We start from the raw sequence: 22,480 nt of genomic DNA, 5'->3' as shown, positions 1-22,480 counted from the left end.
GTAGTCACTGCAAAGAGAAAAAATACCTTTCTGTTAAAATGTTAGTGCTTTTTAATTTTTTATTTAAAATTTATTATTAGGGGGCTAGAAGATGGCTCAGTGGTTAAGAACACTGGTTGTTCTTGCAGAAGACCCGGGTTCGAATCCCAGAACCCACATGGCAGCTAACAACTGTCCGTAACTCCAGTCCCAGGGGATCCGACAGCCTCTTCTGACCTCCGTGGGCACTGCACGACATAGGTGCACTTACCTACGTGCAGGCAATACATGCATACACATAAAATAAATTTTTTTTAAATTGATACTGCCCCATAGTGGGTGTTGTGACACATTCAGGACCGCAGGCACCCTTGGAGAAGAGTCAGCAAGCACAGGGGCTGCCTCCTGACAGGAAGTTAGGGGTAGGGAGAGAGCAGTGCAAACCAGAGCAGAAAGGTCCCAGGCATCATCCCTCCAGAGGTCCTGCCCCTACAGTGACATTAAAGGAGAGGGAAGCACATGGGGCAGGTACCTGAGAGGCCCCAGGCCATGCCCTCCTACCTTCCTACCCCTGGGCAGATAGAAACCCTCTTCTCCACATTATCTCTTTTTGGGATGTTCCTTTCTGATAATGTATGTGGAGTAGGATTCATTTGGGGGATTTTATTGGCAGGCCCTGTGTATGACAACTTTCCATAGCTGTGACAAAATACCAGAGACAATCAGCTGAAAGTAGGAAAGGCCCATCCTGGCTCAGGATTTCAGAGGTTGCATCCTGACCACTCGGCTCTATTGACTCTGAGCCTGTTGTGAGACAGTGCTTCACAGCAAAGAGCACGTGGTAGAGCAGAGCTGCTCACCCAATGGCAGTCAGGAAGCAGAGAGAGAGAGCTGGCTTTTATAACAAGGTCTCCCAAACCCATTACCCTAAATCCATCATTTACCTAGTGTTAAGGTCAGAAATCCAGTCAGCTTCCACAGGCCCTACCTCTAAACACTGTTGCACTAGGGACCAAGCATTCAACACACAAGCTTTGGGGGGATATTGGATCCAAACCATGATACTGTCCTGCCTCTCTCCTCTGTCACGTCCTCTCTCCTGACTAGCTACTGTCACTACTAGCCTCCTCTGGGCCTGCCCTGGAGGCATCAGGATACCTGAGTCACACCTGGATGCAGACAGCTACATTTGTGCCCAAATGTTTTTGGGGAAATGGCAGTTAATTTTGTGTCTGTCCATGTACCCGTCATTGGCACAATTAAAAGGTCTCACACGAAGTCTGCCTCTGTGTCAGTCACTTGAACATCCTCAGTCCCTCCTGGTGGTATTTTTCCTACCAAGAGCATCTTTTCCACTTGGAGCCCATGTGTCTGGGGTGGGAGTGGAAGGGAGCCAGGCTTGTGAGGGTGGAAGTCATCAGGGTGAGCTGGGAACCCAGGTTCAGGACACATCTTCAGTGTGTGCATCAACAGCCCCAGAAGACATAGCAAAACAGAGAGAAGGCAGCTGCACAGCCTCTCCAGGCTGTGCTGTGGCTTCAGTGGGTTAAACCTGCTCTCCTCTCTGGGCCTTGCAAAGTCCACCTCCAAGGCCCACCTCCAGGCTCAACCCTGTGGTTGGCAGCCTCCACTCTTAGAGGCTGCAGGCCTGAAGTGTCCGTATCCTGGGTGGCCTCACTGGGCTGCATCTCTGCTCCAAGGGTCACCATTTCACCTTCAGCCTTTCCCACAGACTTCAGCTGGACCTCACCTTCTGCTGCTCTGGAAAGGGCTCAAAAGTCAAACTTACCAGATGACCTCTATCTCAAGATCATGACTTGGGACGTTGGTACTAAGTGCAAAGCCCCTGCCCAGCAGCACCTAGATGGCTGTCTGACAGAGTGATGGGGTGAGGTGGGGATATCCGATCCTTGGAGTCCATCTTTAGAATTCTGTCTGCTGCACCCATTGTCCTCGTTATCTTTTCCTTTGCTATAATAAAACTACCTGACAGGTGACTTGAAGGAAGAGGATTCATTTTGGTTTAAAAGGGTCATAGGGGCTGGAGAGACAGCTCAGTGGTTGCACTGGCTGCTCTTGCAGAAGACCTGGGTTTGATACCCATTACCTATATAGCGGCTAACAACCATCTGTAACTGCAGTTCCAGGGGAATCTGATACCCTCTTCTGACCTCTGCAGGCATTGTATGACACAGGTGCACTTATATACATTCACACAATACACTCATACATGTAAAATAAAAATAAGTAAAATGTTTTAAATTTTTTAAAATGTTATAGTCCATCATGGCATAGTATCAAGAGCTTGAGGCTGCCAGCCCACATCTCCGTGAACCAGGAAGCAGAGAGATGAGCTCTGTGCTCCTCAGGATTTCTCCTTTTATTCGGTCTGGGCCCATGGCCCATGGGATGGTGCTGCTAACATTTAGAGTTAAATCTCTCTAGAAACTTCCTCACATGCCTAGAGATATCTCCTACACGATTCCAAATCCAGTCAGATTGACAATGAAAACCAACCACCACCTTCATCAAACGCAGGTGTTTCAAACTGGCTGATCTCCAAGCTGCAAGAGGTACACGCCTCCCTTGCTGAGGCACCACCATGCAGCTGGAGGCAGAGGCAAAACCGGGGGGAGACAGGCGCTGGTTCTGGCTTCCACCCTGATGCAAGCTGGGTCAGTGGGAAGAAATATGCAAAATGTGGGCCCCTTTCTGGCTGCAGGACCTTGTGTGAGTCACCTAGCCTGGCCAGTGTGTTCCTCTCCCCAGCAAGTCTTGGGGCTGATCCACAAGAACACATCTTGCAAGGGCCTGGCACACAGCGGGCACTCTGCTTGGCAGGTGCATCACACCCACGGTGGACATGCTACTGAGCCATCTGCACCACCTTCTAAGTGCTTTTTTCCTTTGTAAACACCACTCCACCCTGCCCAGGGCCACCACATGCTTTCCTTTGCTCTTCCTACATCCCGGCTCCATACTTCCCCGTCCCCATGCCTGTTGTTGACCCAGGCGTTTTCTCTCTGCAGCTTCACCTGAAGATGACAGGCCAGGCCAGGTGGGTGGTGAAGTCCTGGACCTCAAGAATTGCCTTAGAAAGTAACTTTTGCAGGCCACTTTCCCTTGGAGCAGTTCCTTGGCTGGTCACCAGATGGCAGCACAGTCAGGCATCGGAGCGGGAGAACCCTGCTGCGGGCTATAGGTAGAGAGAGGGTAAGGCTTGGTGTGGGGAGAAGGGCTGGACTGAGCAGGTTCTGGGTGTCCCGAGAGCGGTACTTGCCTGCGTCAAGGCACAACAGTGATAATTCTCCATCCCCGAGTCTTAGAGAGGAAGGAAATGGATACTCTTATTTCTTTAAACCTCACGACAAATGGGAAGATTTGAGATTGGTACAATTCGGTGACACCGTGAAAGATCTTAAAGCTAAGTAGTCACAACCATACAGTACCCATCCCCCGGGTTCCAGGACTGCCAACGCTTCCCCACTCGTGTTGCACAGAGCCTCACTTTAAATTAAAAAAAAAAAAACACTGCAGTATTTTAAAAGCTATTTCCAAACACTGACAATGTCTTAGTTACTTCCCCTGGAAATCCCGGAGACCGGGCATCACTCCTTAACAAAAGGGCGGGCTGTTCACACGACCATCTAACTTTCTACTCAAGTCCCAGCACAACTCCGCGCTTTATTTTTATTTTAGCACATTGCCTGTATGTATGTAGGTGTACTCGTGTCGTGCAGTGCCCCCCGAGGTCAGAAGAGGGCGGCGGATCTCCTGGAACTGGAGTTATGGGTGGTTTTTAGCCACCATGTGGATCTGGAACCGAACCCGGACCCTCTGCAGGAGCAGCCAGCCCACGGCTCCAGGCCGCTCCTGTCCGACGCAGTCGTCTTTTCATCGCATCGCTTCTCCGCCCTGGTGAATGAACCAGGTCTGGGCCGGAGGCGCTCACTAGCAAGCGCCGAGCAAACGGCCTCACCGGCCCAGGAAAGGAAGAGCGCTGTCCGCTCCGGTAGGCCCCGCACGAGCGCTCGATCCCCGGACGCAGGAGGCCACCCAGCTACTGCCAGGCGGAGCTTAGGGAAACAGACCACTCGGAGAGCAGCCACGAGGCCGGAACTCAGCCCTGGCCTGGCCCCGCCCCGCGCCCAAGTTCTCCTCCCCATTGGCTCCCCGGAACATGCCCCGCCCATAGAGACTCCGCCCCCCGCTGCCTTCACCTTTCACCTCCTCACCTTCCCGGCTCCCGGAAGCCTCGGAGCCATCCCACCGAGGGGCGGGACGAGCTCCACCTCGGCTCTCGTTATTGGTGAATATTGTCTGTCCATCACAGCAACGGCGACCACGTATTGGCTGAGGAGAAGCAGAAGGTGGGGAAGCCGTCACAAAGGCATCTGCGCATGCTCCGTGTGTGCGCAGCGCCGGCGGCCGCAGGGCGATCATGGCGGCTCGGTGCGTGAGGCTGGCGCGGTGCAGCCTCTCGGTGTTGGCGCTGACCCTCAGGTAAGGGAGCCCGGCAGGGCCGAGGGGCGGTTCCTCCGCGTCCGTCCTGCTCGTCGCGAGGCCTTTCCCTGCGGCCTCCCGGAGCTTCGTCCTCTCCGGGGCTCCGTCCTCCCGGGGGCCTGGTGCTCGGGGCTTCCAAGGCCCGGGTCCTTCCCGGGATTCGTCCTCCCCAGATGCTGCTCCTCCCTGGGAGACTCGGGACTCTCGGTCCTCCCCGGGGCTCGGTCTTCACAGCGGGCTCGTCCTCCCCAGGAGCTGGTCCTCCCCGGGACTCTCGATCCTCCCCAGGCCTTGGTCCGCACGGCGGGCTCTCCTGTTCTCCCCGGGGCCTCCTCGCTGGCCTCCCGGACGGACTCCGCTCTGCTGCGCCGTGGAGCGGGACGCGCGGGGATCGGTGTGGTGGGAGGTTCCGGCTTCTGCGGGTCTGGTGACACCCGCGGGCTCACGGGTACTAGGGCAGAGCCACTCCTGGGACAGGAGACGACGACCCGAGGAAGCGGAGACTTCCAAGGTCACTGCGAGGCCGGGCCCTGGCCAGCTCGGGAAAGCCCCGTGTGCCCACCGTGCCGGCTGCCAGCGTCCTGGGCTTTCTCCACCGCTGTCCCCCAGGCAGTGTGGTCCAAAGAGCAGCAGCGCCTGACCCGCCGCTGGCGGAGGTCTAGACCAAAGCAGACTTCCCCGGAGCCCTGGCTTTTGGAAATCATCCCTTCAGTTAGCAAGACAGTATCTGTGTTCGATGAGAGCAAGTCACTGATCAAAGAGAAGCAACACCAGCTAAATCTTGGGTAGAAACTGGACCAGGAAAGAGCCTGTTGAGCCTGGGGGAGCCAGGCAGGTGGAGGATCACTAGAGGTGATGGAGAGGAACAGGCTGAAGTTACAGTGAAAGCTCACAGGAGCAGTGAGTCTCCTGGGATATTTGTGGAAATGCGTCTGATTCAAGACATTGGTTTGTGTTCCTGTATTTATTTGGAATTCACAGGAAAACAGCCACCAGGCCAGCTCACACTATCCCTGAAATTATGGACTTGAGAGAAGATGTTCAGGACCAAGGGCAGGACAGCTTCCACTGGTGCCCACACACACTTGAGCTTGCACACACACATAAACATGAATACAAACAGGATTTCTGGCTTATCTTTATAAAAACGGAACTGTGCTTTTTGTATCAATGTGCTGCAAAGGAGTGGATCCAAAAGATTGAACCACCTAGTGGACAGCTTAGGCATCTTATTTGGTGGAAGTTTCATTTCTTAGTCAAACACACATAAATGCATCCAAAAGATGGTCTCATGTGTTTTTAGTAACTGGAGCATTACAGACTGGAAGCAGCAGCCTACTCAGGTATTTCTTCACTGGTGGACACTGTTCTGGGTTTGTCACTGGGCTGGTGTTCATACCTTGTAGGTAGTCTGTCTGCTAATAACTTTCCTGTCAGTTGAGGCAGCTGTCTTGAATCTGAACAAAGCTAGGTGTGGTTTACTAGGAATGGACTGTGGCATAATTAGAACGAGCCCCAACCAGTCCTGGTAGACATCTGGGTTTAAACTTGACAAAGGGTTTTCCCTGTGGAGATCCATCACTTCCCGAATTCATTTCCTTCTGTTTCCCCTACACATAGCCCATGCCTGTCTCCAAGTCTCTGTCCAATGATATGCCTTCCTAAAGTGCATCTCTCCCATCCTACGTAACTCCTGTCCTGCAGAGCCTTCTGTAGAGCCAGGCATTGAGGGCACACCTGTAATGTGTATGTGTGAGACTCAGGAAGACTGCAAGTTCAAGGCCAGACCCTTTCTAAATCAAAAAGAAATTCAGGGCTAGGTGTGGTGGCACATACCTTTAATCCTTGGAGGCAGAGGCAGGTGGATCGCTGTGCGATTGAGGCCAGCCTGGTCTACATAACAAGTTCCAGGCCAGCTAAGGCTACCAGGAGACCTTGTCTCCAAAAAAAAAAAAAAAAAAAAACCCCCACACTCCTGCCATCACTGATACCCCAGGCCATCATGCTTTGCATGTTTGCTTTTCTACACCAGCAGAATGAACACTGGGCCTCATATCCACAGCCATAAAGAGGGTCTAGGTGCCTGGACGCAGGAAGACACCTTAGAATGCAGGAGGAGGTACTTAGGGGACACTGCTACTTTAGGCATGGATTGCAGAGTGTATACTTAAAGAGCCACCTGCCACTGATAGGGCTGCCGTCTACAAACTCTTGTCAGGTGATCTGTCACTGTGTGGGTATTGGAGTGACCTAATGGGGCAGCCAACAGCCACCTGTGCCACATGCTGTTGACTAAAGACTGTTAGGAAGGGGTCTGGAGAGATGGCTCAGCAAAGAGCACTTGCTGCTCTTCCAGAGGACGCACATTAGCATCCCAGCACCCATGTCAGACAGCTCACAACCGGCTATAACTCTGGCTATCAGGGATCCTGCATCCTCTTCTAGTCTCCAAACATACTCACATTCACAGAGCATACCCTCACACACATCTTTTTAAAAGCATTAGGAAATTGGGCCATGGTAGCATAGCCCTTTAATTCCAGCATTTGGGAGGCAGGGGCAGCAGATCTCTGAGATGGAGTCCAGCCTGGACATAGCGAGTTCCAGGTCAGCTGTGGCTACAGGGAGACCCTGTTTCAAACAACAGAACACACAAACATTAGGAGACCCATACTGTGGGGCCAGGTATCTTCTGTGTGCTTCACCTTTAAAAACGTTTTCTCCCCCACTTGGGAGGCAGAGGCATGTGGATCTCTGTGAGTTCAAGGCCAGCCTGATCTACATAGCGAGTCCAGCCAGCTGGGGCTACAGGGAGACCCTGTCTCAAAGACAAAAACAACAACAACAGAAAAAAAACCACTCATTTTTTTCCCCCATTCATTTATTTGGAGGAGGCGTGCCATGAGGTCAGAGGACAACTGCAGGAGTCACTTCTCTTCTGGGAATCAAACTCAGGTTGTGACTGGATTGGTGGCAAGCACCTTGCCCACTGAGCCAGCTGTCCACCTATACTCTGTGACATAGCTCTCTCACTAAACCTGAAGCTCATGGTTCGGCTGCTGGCTGGCCGGCCAGGGAGCTTCAGGACCTGCCTGTCTCTGCCACTTCAAGGGTGGGTTACAGGTGTGCCTCCATGCCCGGCTTTTTTACATGGTTTCTGGGATCTGAACTCAGGTCCTCGAGCTTGTGTGGTAGTCACTGTCCGCCAGCCATGCAGTACTGACAGCCACCTGCCCAGCCCATGCCACATAGTGCTTCACAATTTACTTTTGTTAAGTTTTTTTTTTTTTTTCTAACAAATAGCTTGAAATCACCCAAGTTCCTAAAAAAAAAAGAGGGGGAGGGTGTTTGCTTTTAGTGTGGCATTGTGTCACAGGATACACGTCCCATGGAACATGTCGTGGAGGTCAGAGGGCAACTTGTGGGCATTGGTTCTCTCGGTACTCTGTAGGTCCCAAGGATCAAGCTCAGGTTTACCTGCTGAGCTATCTTGCAGGCCCAACTTTCTAAACTGTTCTGTCTGGCTCTGGGACGCCAGAGGCTGTCTCTGTGTCTGATGTGCGGCTCTCCCTCAGGCCTTCGCCTCGCTTGTTGTGCACAGCTGCAAAACAAAAGAACAATGGCCAGAGCCTGGAAGAGGACTTGGGTCACTGTGAGCCAAAGGCAGATCCACCCTCCTCAGACAAGATCCTCCTGGAGGAGAAAGTCAAGCTGGAAGAGCAGCTGAGAGAGACCATGGTAAGGACCCAAGGGACATGCATTTCTAAGTGCTACTTACATGGGCCACATAGAAGGTTCCAAGTTTCCCAGGTGACAGATCAGAGCCAGAGGCTTTGGGTCACTTGCCTACTGCCTGAAGCACTCAGGTGGCCAGTTACTGCCAACACGGACTAGAACCCAGATCCTTGTGGCTCTGCTTCTGACCTGGGGAAGACTGTGAGCTATTTCATCCTGTCAAGGCCCAAAATGGTCTTTCACACAAATGAATGTTCAGTGTGCCTGACTGAGCCTTAGGAAGGGAATCGGCAGATTCCAGGTACAGGGGTTGGGTGTGTGGGAGACAGAGATACCACTTACACTTAACGTGGAAAAGCAGTGGACACACGCCAGGTTCCTTAAGTATATGGATGATTGACGTCATCAGATATTTACGTGGCTGCTGATGCTGTTCTAGGCTGTAAATCTTCACCACAGTCCCTTCTTACAGATGAGGAAACTGAAACAAAAATTTAGAGGAACTTCTAGAGTCACCAAGGTTAGGCCAGGACAATCTGTCCTAGAGCCCTACCCCATGACTGCCTGAAAACTGAGGTCAGAGGTTGTAGAGCCTGCTGGAGTCTACCAGTGGATGTTAGAGGTGCTCAGAGGTGGGACCTAGAGGGACAATGGAGAGGAAAGGCCCATCTCTAGCCCCAGTGATGATTCGGCTGAGCCTCCCTCAGCTTACCCCTCCCTCAGGCAGGGGACTGAGGTGGGGGACCCCAGTGATGTGCTTGGACATCTGGAAGTAGCAGCCCTTCAAGGATGACTTGTCATCAGCACACAAGGACTTTCTGGCCCTCTCCATCATGCCCTTGGGAAAGGGTCATCGTACATCGTCCCCCACTTGCTGGGGACACAGGCACAGGTGTAAATCTCTCTTAAACAGTCCTGTTTTTATCCAAAATCTTAAAAGTAATGACAGGTTTTATTTGTTTTGGAGTTTGTTATATAATCACTTCAAAGTCAATTCATTTAAATCTCTTTCCTTTTTTTTTCCTTTAGGAAAAATATAAACGAGCTTTGGCAGATACTGAGAACCTGCGGCAGAGGAGCCAGAAGCTGGTGGAGGAGGCCAAGTTGTATGGTAACACACACTGGTCTCTGGGCAGTGGACGGGGCCCGTCAGAGCGGGCTGGAGCTCCTGCAGTGCTTGGTGTCCTTAGGACAGGGATCCAGTGAGCGGGAGTCACTGGAAGTTGCCTGTTGCCCTGCTTGCTCTAGCCTGGCAAAGGAGCATGTGACACCCTTGCTTTTTAAGCCCCAAAGGCACCTTAAGCTGATCTCCCTCCTCCTGTGCTTCCTGTTCTTCCTCCTTTTAGCAAGCGATACCTTCCCCTCAGGCCCTCTGCAGCTGCCTTATTAAAAAACATTGTTCTGTGGCAAACAGTGTGACCAGGCATCACGAAAGGCCCAGTGTGAGGTATCCAGTTGATTGAGCCATATGCCAACCATCTTCTCTGCCTCCATGCAGGCATCCAGGGTTTCTGCAAAGACTTGCTGGAGGTGGCAGACATCCTGGAGAAGGCAACCCAGAGCGTCCCCAAGGAGGAGGTGAGCGATGACAACCCTCACCTCAAGAGCCTGTATGAGGGGCTGGTGATGACCGAAGTCCAGATTCAGAAGGTGTTCACAAAGCACGGCTTGCTCAGGCTGGACCCCATCGGGGCCAAGTTCGATCCTTACGAACACGAGGCCTTGTTCCACACCCCGGTGGAGGGGAAAGAGCCAGGCACAGTGGCACTGGTTAGCAAAGTGGGCTACAAGCTGCATGGGCGCACCCTGCGGCCTGCACTGGTTGGGGTGGTGAAGGAAGGTTAGCTGCCTCCCACCGAGCTCTGGACTTTTTAGGTCACTTGCTAGAACTCTTGAAAGGCAGGCTTAGATTTTCTCATCTGTGAATACATTCGACCTTTGCCCAGCCTTGTTGGAAATCTTAAGCTAAGCAGAACGTGAAGCCGCTTACACACTGTGTGGAGGAACTCTGTGTGGAGGAACTTGGGGAAACTGGTAACCTGTCTCATAGCTCCACCTACTCCAAAAGGGAACCAGTAGAGCCTCTGGAGTAGCATAACTGACACTGTCCAACCTGGTGATTGTAAAGTACTTTACATAAATAAAAGGTCTTTGGAAATTATCTTTGGCTACTGCATCTGTGCCATGTTGTACACAACTCGAACACCAAGGCACTGGTGTCCCTAGCACAGTGGGGTTCAGGATGGAAGCACTTACCAACAAAGTTTAGGGCCTCAGAGAGCCCGAGTGCCTTTATAAGTGCTGTTCAGCTCCAGGACTGCACATGAGTTTAGCTCACCTTTATGTTGCCAGCATTTGAGTTTGGCAAAATCAGCTTTTTCCTCCTTTTGTTCATCTTCATGTTTAAATCCATATTCAGCTAGTTACTAAGGACCTTAAGCTACACACCCATCAAGATGGACCACCTGGAGTGTGAAGGCTGCGTGGCTGCATACTCCAACATTTTGGCTTAATTCTCAGGTTATAGTTAAGTAGCCCTTTAATCCTCTTATCTATTTTTGGTATTGATTTTGTGTCCTGCAACCCATGAGCTGAGGGCAGCCTGGCTCAGGTCCGTTCTCCACCCCTGGAGTCGCACAGTCTGGGCTGTATACCCTGGCCTCCACACTGTTAGTGACACGTCACAGGAGGGCTTAGAAAGCAGAGACAAGCCAGAGTGCACAGCACTTAGGCAAAAGCAGACTTCAGGCTCTTGCCAGCCAAAATGCCCATTTCTCATTTACATAGAGTTCAGAGAAAGTCAAGCAAAACGGTGAGTCAAGGAACGCACGTGTGTGGGAGGTGCTGGCTGCAATACCCACTGCCTTTGTTCAGATGCCAGGGCAGTGCCAGTCTGTGCAGTCTGCCTCCATTAACACTGCGTGAGAACAGCAGTAGTCAAGCTCACCACTGTGAATGCTTGCGGTCACCTGATACCCACAGGCTCTGTAGCAGAGTAACTGACTTCAGATCACATTTAAAAATCTGTCAAGGGCTGGTGGGATGACTCAGTAGACAAGGGCACTGCTGATCCTAACCACCTGAGTTGATCTCCAGAACCCAGGGTGGGAGGGCAGAACCAGGAGTTACCTCTGACGTCCACACGTGCTATGGCATGAACCTGCACGCACATAATTTTAAACACAATGCTGAACTCGCACAGGCTTTTTGTCCTATTCTCTAAATGGTGAGGTCCGTGTAGACAGCAGTATGGGATGTGCATAATTATATATAAACACTGCTGTTTTATATAAGGGCCTTGAGCATCCCCTGGGAGGGTGGGGCCGTGGAACTAGTATGAAGGTGACTAGCCTAAATATGGCAAAGTCCTTCTGCATTTCAGTCAGCAGTCAGCACTAGTGGGAAGCACGTCCACATTTCCCCGGAAATTCAAGTCTTGCACGGCCACATGCTGGTCAAGTGACTGAACGCTGCAGGACTGCATTAAGTGAGCTGTAAGTGTGGACAACCAGGACCCACCACAGCAGGCCTTCCGAAGGGCTGGAAATCGGCCCTACTCCCTGAAGAATCATCTTTGGCCAAGAAGCTATTTTCAGGGAGAGGCCAGCCTGAAAGGGCTGCTTTGCTGACAGCAGCTGCCCACCTTGGGGCTTGACAGCATGGTGCACGTGTCTGCGACCTGGGTTGGAAGTGGCTGGCTGCTGACCTGTGTATGACAATGCCTGATCAGAGGCCAGAGGAACGAGAAGAATCAGATTGACACAGTTTGTTCTCAACTTATTTAATATGTAAAAGGATAATAAAAATGGTAGAGTTGTGGTTTTTAATACATTCTCGGAATGTTGACTTCCCAGAGAGTATTATTTCAAATAGTTGATGAATTACCTAACTTTCTACTCAAAGACAGTTTGTTTCAATTTGAAAAGACCTCATTCCATGGGATTGTGGTAGCTAATTTATCATGATAATACAAACATGTCAAGCTCTGAGCTAACGAAGGAAAGGGGAATGGGACACACACAGCTAGGCAGACGGGAGAGCAACCACTCCTAGTATTACTTTTCCCTTGTAACAATATTAATACTTGAACATAAATTAATAATACATTCATTATGGTGTTTTAAAAACAGTCAAGCCCAAATAAATTCATACCATCGAAAGATTTACACACTACACACCCGCTAAAGCACAGCTTTTTGTTGGCAGCCCATGGCCACACACGCCGACAGGATCCTCTGCTTCTCAAGCTAACACAAGCCTGGCTGTCATTTTATAGAAGACACGGACACTTCAAACCTCACCAGGCTGGGACTTTGGCGTTGAAGACACTGGAACAATTAAAGCCAGCGGTTCTCAACTTGAGCTCGCATCCCAGCCACCTGAAAGCTTGAAAAACACCCTGCTAGCCCCTGTTCCTGAACCCCCAAATTCTGCCTTGAGAGCTACAAGGGGTGTGACTCTGTATTCCTGACAAGTGCCCAGGAACCCCACTTTGAGAACCACTGACATTTTTAACAAGTAGGCACTGAGCACCACACCCCGTCACTGTCCAGTGACACGGTTCAGCATCTTCTGTTGGCCTGGCTCACAGGGCACTTCCCTGCTAGCCCACAATGCACTTGATAACTAAAGCCATATATAGTATATTTGAAATGTTATTTAATGCTGAAAAACCCTAGGGGACAGAGGATGTAAAATGGAAAGGCACGTCAAGTTGTCCTTGGAAATGAGTTGTTTTCTTCAAAATAACTTCACTTTAATTTCTGAGCCCAAATGCTCTGCGAGGTAAACAGGCTCTTGTACCACAGGGGCAGGGGCAGGGTGAGCTCAGAAGGGACGGGCTGGGGCTGTGGTCACTCCAGGACTCTAGAGCAGGGTCTGGGCATGTGAACCCTGAGCAGCCGGAAGACAGGCGCCTTCCTTCAGAAGGTACCATGTGTCCTTGAAGGAGGCCCCAGAAACAAGCTTTTCCATCAGGCTGGGGACGAGCCGTTTCTGAGTCTGTTTCAAGACCATGAATAACAGCAGCACAAAGGCTCCGGGGCACAGGCCGGATGCGCTGCACTCACCAGGGCCCCTGTCGGCTGGTCCTGTGACTCTGCCCGGCTGGTAGGGCCTAGCCACACCCTATTCAGTTCACCTAGCTGGGCTAGCTAGCATGTCCTACTTAGTGAAAAGGGTACTTGCAGTGGTGATGGAAATCCTGAGGAGCTAATACCCGAGCTCAGCATGGAGCACTCAGCCTTGAGCTGGAAAGGGCCCTCCAGGTCAGGTGCTCCACAGGGATTCAAAGCAGCAAAAGGCAGCTCCACTAAATGCTTTCCCAATCTCAGGGTCAGGAATGTGCCAAGGGAGGCTGCCCAGGGCTCTGCTCTTCACAAAGGCAGTGCGCTGGGTGGCACTAAGATGAGGCAAGCGCAGTTGAGGGCCTGGAACAGCCGCTGTCAGGAGTTCCAGAAGCTCGTGTGGTCACTGTTGCAAATGAGGGGCCCATCCTCCTAAGTGGCTCAGTGGGGAGCGGGCCTGGTGGTCATCTCTGGCCTCCAGAGTAGAGGGTTCTGTGCATAGCCCACCTCCCGGTAAAGTGCAGCGTGCTGGGGCTGCGCGGGGTGTCGGCTGGGGGCAGCAGTGGGCTCGGTGAAGGGGCGCGGACAGCAGCCCACCTGAGTAGAGCTCATGTCACCAGGGAAAAGCTGATGGCAGGAACAGCTCCTGGCTCCCACAGCACAACAGCTTCTGACCCGAAGGGAGAAGGACTCAGGAAATCGGGTTCGGGGCTGAGAGGGGAGACCCAGACTGACACCAACCTGGGGAATCTTGGGGGGGACACACAGACAAGCCTCATCTCAAAGGGTTACATTAGGGTGAAGTTGAACAGAAGGTACCTTGTCTCCCTGGGGAACCAACTTAAGATTGTTACTATTGCTTCCTTCAGAGTGAACAGAACTGAAGCCTTGATAAAAGGAACTCAATTTGTTTAAAAGACCAACCATGTGGGAGGGGCGCCAAGTCATGGGGCTCACAAGCTTCAGCCTCCCGCCTCAGGAAGCGTCCCTGGATATCCACCCACTTTCTGTGAGGAAATTTAAAATCCTTTTCTTCAGGACCTTGTCCAGATAACTAGGAAGGCGGCTTTTGGAGGGGATCCCTTGTCGTTTCTGGAGGTGGTCTTTGATTATAATAGTCTTCACAGTCACGTAGCGCGCAGGACTCAAGCTCAAGGAGCTACAGAGCACCTTCTCCCGGTCCGACAAGAGCTCAAACCCGGGAAGGTTCTCGATGGCTGCAAACTCTCCGTCTCTGCCATCCTCCTTCCCCCTCTTGGAGCTGGCCAGGCTTTTGTTCTCCTTCCTCCTCTCCCGCTTATGCCTGGCGGCCTCGTACTCCGCCGACTCTTCCATCTTCGTGATGCCGTTGCGCCGGTACCGCTGCAGCTCTCTGATCTTGGCTCGGAGCATTTTCTCTTTGTGCATGTTCTCAAACAAGTCGTCAAACTCCTTGCACGACATGAACTGGTAGAGCGGCCGCAGCTTCAGCCGCAGCTCCTTCTCCTCCTTGGTGATCTTGCGCTTGGGCGTCTTCTCCTTCTCCTTCCTGTCCTTCCCCAGGAAGGCGGGCACCAGGTTGTAGTCACGGGCAATGTTCTTTCGCCGCTGCCTCTCCTTCAGCTTCCGCACGTACATGTCCACGTGGGCCCGCTTGAGCTCGATCTCCACGTCATCGTCATCATAGTTCACAGACAGCCCGCTGATGAGCGTCTCGGCATCCTGGTCGTACTCAATCTCATAGTCGTCTCGCAGCGGCATGTAGCCCAGCTGCTGCTGCTCCGCCACCGAGATGTCCAGCGGGGGCAACGGGGTGGTGAGGCTGGGCGAGAGGGGGCCCCCGCTGGGGCAGGTGTGGTCCGTCACCCGGTTGGGGATGGTGTCAGGGATACAGGCCTTGCCCAGGTTCCCATGGATGTACATGCTCACGTAGTGCTCCATCACTTCCTGGGGAGTCCGGGAAGCACCGACATGTGCGGCCATGTCCTCCTACAACGCAAAGGCCAGAGGTTACTTCACAGCTAGCCCACCTCCCCGCGGACCTGGAATACTTCCTGTCAGTACAGGACTGCTGCCCCTGCTGAAGACGTTCAGACAGAACCTACAGGCGCTGTACTGCCAGCGCCAAGCTCCACAGAGGTACAGACTTGCCTGATGCTGGGGAGCTGGTGGCAGAGCTGAGAGGGCCCTATGAGTCTTTGTTCTCCTGACTTCTTAGAGACTGAGCCACCTGCCACCGGCACTGAGCCTACTGCAAGTCCTGCACACTCAAGGACAGTCTAGCTGTCACAGGACACAGGTGGACAGAACAATGCCCACACTCCTCATTCAGAATACAAACAGACCTGTCCACAGTACAGAGCAAGGCCATGACTCAGCACCAACTACAGAACAGGACCCCAATCTCCTGCTGCCCACCTCCTGGAACAAAAGGCGACTCCTATAGCACTGTCTCAGCCCTGTGCTTTGGGACAGCTGTTCCTCTCGCAGGCAGTGGCTGGGGGTGATGGGCACACAGCTTTGCAAGTGAGCGGTCTTCATTTATGGTATCTTCCACACCTAAGAAGCCAACTGCCGCACCACCACAGCTGAAAGCTTCACTACCTTGCAAGGCAGCCCAGAGCAAGGTTTATAGAAGGGAGGAAACTCAATAACTCCCTCAATCTTTTCCTTCTGCCAAGAGGCCTCTTCCTTAAAGTCAACCACTAAAGCCACTTCAGAAAGTTATTGCTCAAAACGCACACTCATTCACCGGCTGACACTCTCGGCACCCGCCCTGGCCCCAGAACCAGCAGTGCCTCCTTACATGTTTCAGTACAGGGAGACAAGTTGTTTGGGGCCCCAAAATGGCCACTATCTAGTCCAGTCTCTGCACCCCTGAAGGCCAGCTGGAGCTGAGGACCCAGCCAGCCATTTGGGCTGCCCCAATTACAAAGCCCGGTGTTGTGGAGGGGAAGAGGCCTGGCTCAGTGACGGAGCCCTCTATCCCAGCTTCCCCCAAGATGTGCACCTGCAGCACAGAGCTGGGCCCTTCCCACCAGCCTGGGAGGTTGTAGACTAGCCTTAACAGAGCCAAAGGAAGAAGGTAGGTAGTTTGAGATGGAGCTGCAGGTTCTCCCAAGAACCCTAGGGAGAAAAGTAAGGATTAGAGCAAAGGGCAGATTCTGGTCTCCTAAGGTGCATTACAGGACTCCTTTTAAAACGTCACCCGTATCTATTTGTTTCTCTCAGGAAGCATTATAAAACACCAAGGCATGACTGTGTAGCTCGGGATATCTGCCCCTCTGCATGGCCCAGACTGCTGGTGGCCCTCTCTGAGCCTCCCATCCTGTCCAGCAAAGAAAACAGCCATGGCCAGGCCAGGCAGAGCTGGGTTTCCCAGGGGCTCACAGGTAGCCAGTTGCTCCTCCAGGTCACCTGAAGAGCTCCAGGAGGAGCCTGCAAGAATTTGCAGAGATCTGGGGTGGGGGCAGAGGCCAGAGGTCAACATCGGGTATATTCCTCAATCTCTGCCCACATTATTTTGGGGTCTCTCGTTGAACCTGAAGGTCACTGATTCAGTTTACCTGGCTATCCATCGAGCCCAGGGCTCCTCCTGTTTCTACCTCCCCAGAGCTGAATTACAGACACACCAACAAGCTCAGATTCCATGTGGGGACTGAACTTAGGTCCTCATGCCTGCATATCATCCCCAGCCTTACTTGTATAGATTTTAAAGTTAGTGACTCGAGGTCAGCCTCCAAAGCATTCTCCAGCTTGACTATGAATTTGGGGAGCACTGACCTACGAGGGTTGGCCGGACTCCAGTGTGCCTTCCTAGCCCTGCAGGACCGACCGTGTCCTAGGCTCCAGCCTGTCCTCTCTGAACCTCACAGGGCCCAGCAGATATCGCAGGCCTGCTGCTGCTGGCCCTACTGGAGAAGCCTTTTCTTTGTAGGCTCCAGAGCTCTGCCAGCTCTAGCATCTCCACAACCTCTCTGTATCTCTGCTCACAAGGTGGTGGGAGTGTCAGATGCATTGAGAAGCACAGCACATTGCCCAGGACCAGACAGCTACAATTCCAGCCACTTGGAACCATCAGGTTCACTTGAGTCTTTGTCTTCCTCACTCCCTTAGGACCCAGGTCCTCAACTCCAGCAAGCCTTCCATGCCCCACTCTAGCTCAGCTCTTCTGTTCCCTCCACCCCTACTGCTTCCCAGTCTGTGATCCCTCCTCTTATGGGTTTTGTTGGAATGAATGAAGGTAAGAGGCAAACACACCTCTGCACATCATCACTGAGACCGCTCAGCTGTGCCCACCAGGGCAGTGTTCTCACCACCCACAGTTCAAGGTCAGGAAGACAAACCCTTGGGTGAGCTACCACAGGGCACAGAGCCAGCCAGCACTGAGCTGCACCAATTCAGCAGTCTGGCTGGAAGTACCACCTGCCACCACATGCTGGTCACCCAGCCTTTCATGGTGTGCAATGCAGCCTTTCATGGTGTGCAATGCAGCCTGTGCTGAGGGGTCCTGCCTCATACAACTCCTGGCACTGTGAGCACAGGCAAGGCTGGGCCAGAGGCCATGCTTACTCCTGGTCCTACCAGGGCTCACAAGTGCCACAGGATGGCAGGCCCTGATCTAGGGGGGAGCCTTTACACAGGACTTCTGGTGCTTCCGCACCCTGAGGGCAGGCGACTTTGACTCGGGCGGGCCTCACAGAGCTTCCTTCCGGTCCTTCCTCTTCAGCAGACTCAAAACCCCACTGGCACTTGACTCCATAGTCTTTCTTTGCCCAGCTGCTGGACTGTGAAGCACAAAACGGGCTCAGCCCTTACCAGGGCTGGGCATCCTTTCCTAAGTGGTTTGGGGCCAGGCTTCGGGGTAGGGACATGTGCCCTTTCTCTAAAGATAAAAATCTCCTTTTTTTTTTTCTTAAAATGAAGGAGCCTCTAAAGGGTGTCGTGTGTGCCAGGGAGGAGCAGCATGTAAGTGTGGCTCCCAGGAACAGCTGGGAGCAGATGGCACCTATTGGGCCAGCAAGAAACGGAAACAGCACTCTTTCCACCCACAAGTATTCCAAAGTCAGCCTGGGGAAGGGAGAGTACAACACACTGGTCATAGGCATCCTGCAAGGCGCTCCCAGGAAGTTCCACCTCACCGTCTTCTCATCCCCAGACGCCGGTCAGTGCTGAACAAAGCTGCTATCAATCTCTTGGGCCTGCCATTACCTCCCACAGCTAAGCCAACTGCTGCACCTGCTCTACCACCACAGTGATGCACTAACATCTGGGAGCCAGTTCTACATGGCCCCTTGTTCCAACTGTTTCCCCACCTGGCTCTTTCCTTAAAGCCATCTCTACAAAACCCCCACTGTGGGACACATGGGCTGCCTTCCCTTCCTATTAGACAGCCCTCGTGAGAAGGGAGGGTCCTGCTCCCTGGGAGCTCCTGGGATACTACAGATGCGAACTGAGTGGCCAGGCTGGCCCCTGGGCATCAGCAGGCCTCTGCTGTGCTGTCAGTGATCCAATGAAGCAGGGACTGCAAAGACCTGGGTCCAGACTCGAGTTCAGCTCAGCCTTCAGCTCAGTTGCTTCTCATTGCTAAGAGGAGAGCATCCACCTCAAACAGTGGGGTGAGGGGGAAGGAGGGCAGAATGCCAACACGCCAGCCTTGAGGGTCTAGGGAGTGAGGGTCAGCTCTGACACCCTAGTCACACCCATACCTGAGGCTTGAGGCCTGGCACTAGGGACTGGGAATCAGCTGACATCCCAGTAACAACACTGCCTGGGGCATGAGGCTTTTCCAATCCTGAGCATGCACAGCCTCATCTAACTTTCTCGCCCACCCCATAGAGAGTCCTCAACTCAGTCCTCTACTTTAGGCAAGCCAGCTTCTGCCTAGGCCCCAAATACAACAAACTCCCTGGCACAAAACACCTTCTTCCTCCACACTGCCTTCCCACCCCCACAGCCTTGTCTCTCTCACCGCTGGACAGAGTCCTGCTCACCCACATAGCACCTGCGAGGTCCCAGCTGTCTTGGCACAGGCTGGCCAAGCAGACTCTGCTGAGCACGCACCAGTGGACAGAGGAGTGCACGAAAAATACAGCAACTCACACTGGGCATCACTGTCTGTGAATGTCAACTGTCATCTAAAGAGGCAAAATGTGCTGCCCAGACCACCCCGCCAGCCTCTTCCAGAGCTCAAGCCTGAGAATCCAGGCATGAAGCCTTATTTGATTGGCTCATCTAACAATATTCTAAACCACATATGCTGACCTGAGCCCCATTTCCCCTGCTGGATGCCCCGTGGAGAGGCCGGCCCCCTCACATTGCCTCCTTGGTGACACATCGTGTCTTTGGAGCCAAGAGACAAATCTGCCAAAGGCTAGATGGTCCCGAAGCACCACGTCTGTGTTCATGTGTTCCAGAGGACCTGCATCACTTACCCAGCACAGCCCACTAGAGCCGCTGCCTGGAGGCTCTCAGTGCCCTTCCACGCCTTCCCTGTGTCACAAGTCTGGTCACCTGCTTCTTAATGTCAAGCACAAAAGCACACCTGCAGACCCTGGCTCTGCTGGTCATCCTGTACCTTGCCACTATTTAAATGGCTGACATTCTTCAGCTGTGTGTCACTCATTCCCAGTATGGCCTCCTCAATAGCCCCACCATGAATGCCACAAAGGGCAGCACAATCCTGCGGCCACTCACCGGCTGCCATATGAAACCAGCACTGATAGATGTCATCTTAACATTATCACCCTCAATGTCCACAGCACCTCTTCCCATAGCCAGCCTCCCAGGCACGGCACCATCCCCTCTGTGCTCTCTCAGATGCCAGTCACCATCAGGGCCTGGCTAAAACCTTCTGGTTTACCACACTTCCAGATGCACCAGTAAGTGCCAGGCTCCGATCCACACTCCTTAATGCTCTTACAGCTGTGGTGAAGGGCCTGACTATAATCACACCGGCAGCCTGCATTCAACCCCGGCTGTCACCAGCTAAGCCATGGAATTCTTGACAAGCTGCTGTCTTTCAACTGCAAACTAAGCACATGAACCCATCCTACAGGGCCGCTTGTGCAGGTCACATGAGTTATGTATATAAATACACACATATACAACACAGACTTGGCACAAGCTACACAGGTCCAAACTGGAACATACCACCTCTGTGCCCCAGCAGGCTACAAGCTCAGAAAAAAGAAAAGCTGCACAACCAAGCTAAGGTTCCTCTAGCAAAGAAAAACAAGGCCAGAGTAGCAGAGCAACTGGCCTCAGAGCCCCTGGCCTCAGAGTGTCAGGACCAGTGGCATAGGTGGCACTCGTGGTCTGGTCCGCAGGGCCACATCTCAGACTGGACCAAGTGTGCTGCTGCTTCAGCAGGTAGCAAGCCCCAGGGCCCTTCCCCCTGGGCTGTAACTCTTCCAAAGCTAAGCTTGGACCTCATCAGAACCTGCATTTTTAGCAGAAGCTCCTGAAGACATGAAAGCTTGAAGGGGGGCTTCAGAAGAGGCTTCCCCACTTCCAGACCGTTTCTGAACTGACATAACGCCTCAGCTCCTGGGTATTCCTCACAGTGCTTCAGGGGATGTGCACAGACAACTGCTGAGGTATAGACTGCAGCCCAAGAGTTCAAGAGATAAGAGGAGCCAGGCTCAGCGCTGGGACCTGAGACACTTGGCTCCTGCGGCTACCACTCTGGAGATGAGTGCTGGAGTGGTGTGAGGAAGGACCGGCTCTTGAAGCAGTGATGTGAGGACAAAGATCAGTCAGTAGTCACAAGTGGCATAAAAGCACCTTGGTTTTAGGGTCGTTTTTTTTGTAGCCAAGATAAAAGTGAGGCAGTGTGAGAATGGGTCACCTCGGAGCTTTGGGAGGACCATGGCAGTTTAGGGAAGAGCTCCAGGAACAGGGGCCAGTGAGTTCAGCACATTCAGCTCTCTGAGGGCTCTTCTCCTTCAGTGTCCTTCATCCTTGTCGGATCTTTCCAAAGCCGACGCTCAGTACTCACCAAGGAACAGCACTTAAACACAAAGCATGGCAGAGGTTTTTGGAGGGTGGAAGTTACAGTGCTGTCGGTCTTTCCTAAGGAGCCAGGGGAGTCCAGGGCTACAGACGTTTGCTCACTGTGTTGGCCTGGGATGAAGCAGACTACAATAGAGGAGTGAGCATGTCGGAGAGTCTGGAGAGCATGCCTGCCGCCCTCCTTCTTTAAAGACAGCCACAGATCCTCGGCAGGAACGGAGACAACGCAGGTGGAGTGGAACAAGAGCTCCCGGAGACCCCTAGAGAACCCGGAGAGCCAGGCCGGCTGTCTGGCAGCACACATGCAGGCTCCTGCCTTTTCTGTCACAGCTGCCTCTAAGAACCTGACAGCTGGAGAGTAGCCCTCAAGACCCATGCCTCCTCATGGATGTTCCTTCCTTCCTGACCACTGGTCACACCACATCCTGGGTGCTGTGGGGGCCAAAGATAATCCAGGCAGTGCCACCCATGCAGAACCCAGGCACCAGTACCCCATCACCCCACAGGGCACAAAGAGCCCTGAGTACAGGATAGGTGCATGTGGGCGGGCACCCCCAGCACGGTGCCCAGGCGAAGCCAATCCTCCCTTGAGGCTCAGCAGGAACCAAGGGTCTAGCCTGCTGTCACCTGAATCCAGGGAAGGCCTGGCAAGGCACAGGGCCTGCACACCCGCGCTCGGTGCCCATCTCCCGAGGACCGGGTGAAGGGCAGGGACTGCTCCGAGTCGGGACCGGGGCTAGCCGCGGGCTGGGTGGCCGTCCCCGGGCTCCGGTCCCGACTGCCCCAGAAGGCGAGCACCCGCACCTGCGGGCCCCCGCGGCGTGCACCCCGCCTGCCGGCCATGCCCTCCCGCCGGGGTCCCGCTTACCCAGTTGCCAAAGCCGAACTGCTCGATGGCGTCCAGCAACAGCTGCTCCTCGCGGCTAGTCCAGCCGCCCTCCGCCTCGGGCCCCCAGAGCGTGAAGCGCCCACCGTCCACCAGCTGGTAGCCGTGGTAGCGCCGGTGGTGGCCTATCTCGGCACCCGCCGAGAAGCACTCGGGACACAGCTCGATGTCCTGGCACTCGGTGCAGCGGAAGCGCAGCGGGCTCACCTCCGCCAGGCAGTACACGCAGTACTTCTTCCCTAGCTCCGCCATCTTCCCCCGCTCGCCCGCCGCCCGGCCCGCCGCCGCCGCCGTCGCCGCGCCCCCGGCCGTCAGCGCC

General features: G+C 53.4%; 2 protein-coding genes across 2 annotated transcripts; one reads left to right on the top strand and one right to left on the bottom strand.

Annotated features, from left to right (window-relative positions):
- Positions 1–4,356: 4,356 nt before the first annotated feature.
- Positions 4,357–10,378, top strand: Grpel1 (GrpE like 1, mitochondrial). Its single transcript, XM_008853813.3, has 4 exons — positions 4,357–4,482; positions 8,058–8,220; positions 9,247–9,328; positions 9,716–10,378. Exons 1-4 carry the CDS (start codon positions 4,421–4,423, stop codon positions 10,060–10,062), a joined length of 654 nt encoding a protein of 217 aa, XP_008852035.1. The 5' UTR covers positions 4,357–4,420; the 3' UTR covers positions 10,063–10,378.
- Positions 10,379–11,986: 1,608 nt separating this feature from the next.
- On the bottom strand, positions 11,987–22,474 carry Tada2b (transcriptional adaptor 2B). The gene is made up of 2 exons (XM_008853812.2): positions 22,144–22,474; positions 11,987–15,251 (listed from the first exon to the last, which is right to left on the bottom strand). Exons 1-2 carry the CDS (start codon positions 22,411–22,413, stop codon positions 14,259–14,261), a joined length of 1,263 nt encoding a protein of 420 aa, XP_008852034.1. The 5' UTR covers positions 22,414–22,474; the 3' UTR covers positions 11,987–14,258.
- Positions 22,475–22,480: the final 6 nt, after the last annotated feature.

This window comes from Nannospalax galili, unplaced genomic scaffold (assembly GCF_000622305.1).
Source record: "Nannospalax galili isolate Female #2095 unplaced genomic scaffold, S.galili_v1.0 scaffold2927, whole genome shotgun sequence".
NCBI lineage: Eukaryota > Metazoa > Chordata > Mammalia > Rodentia > Spalacidae > Nannospalax > Nannospalax galili.
This window is presented reverse-complemented; position numbering and strand designations above follow the sequence as displayed.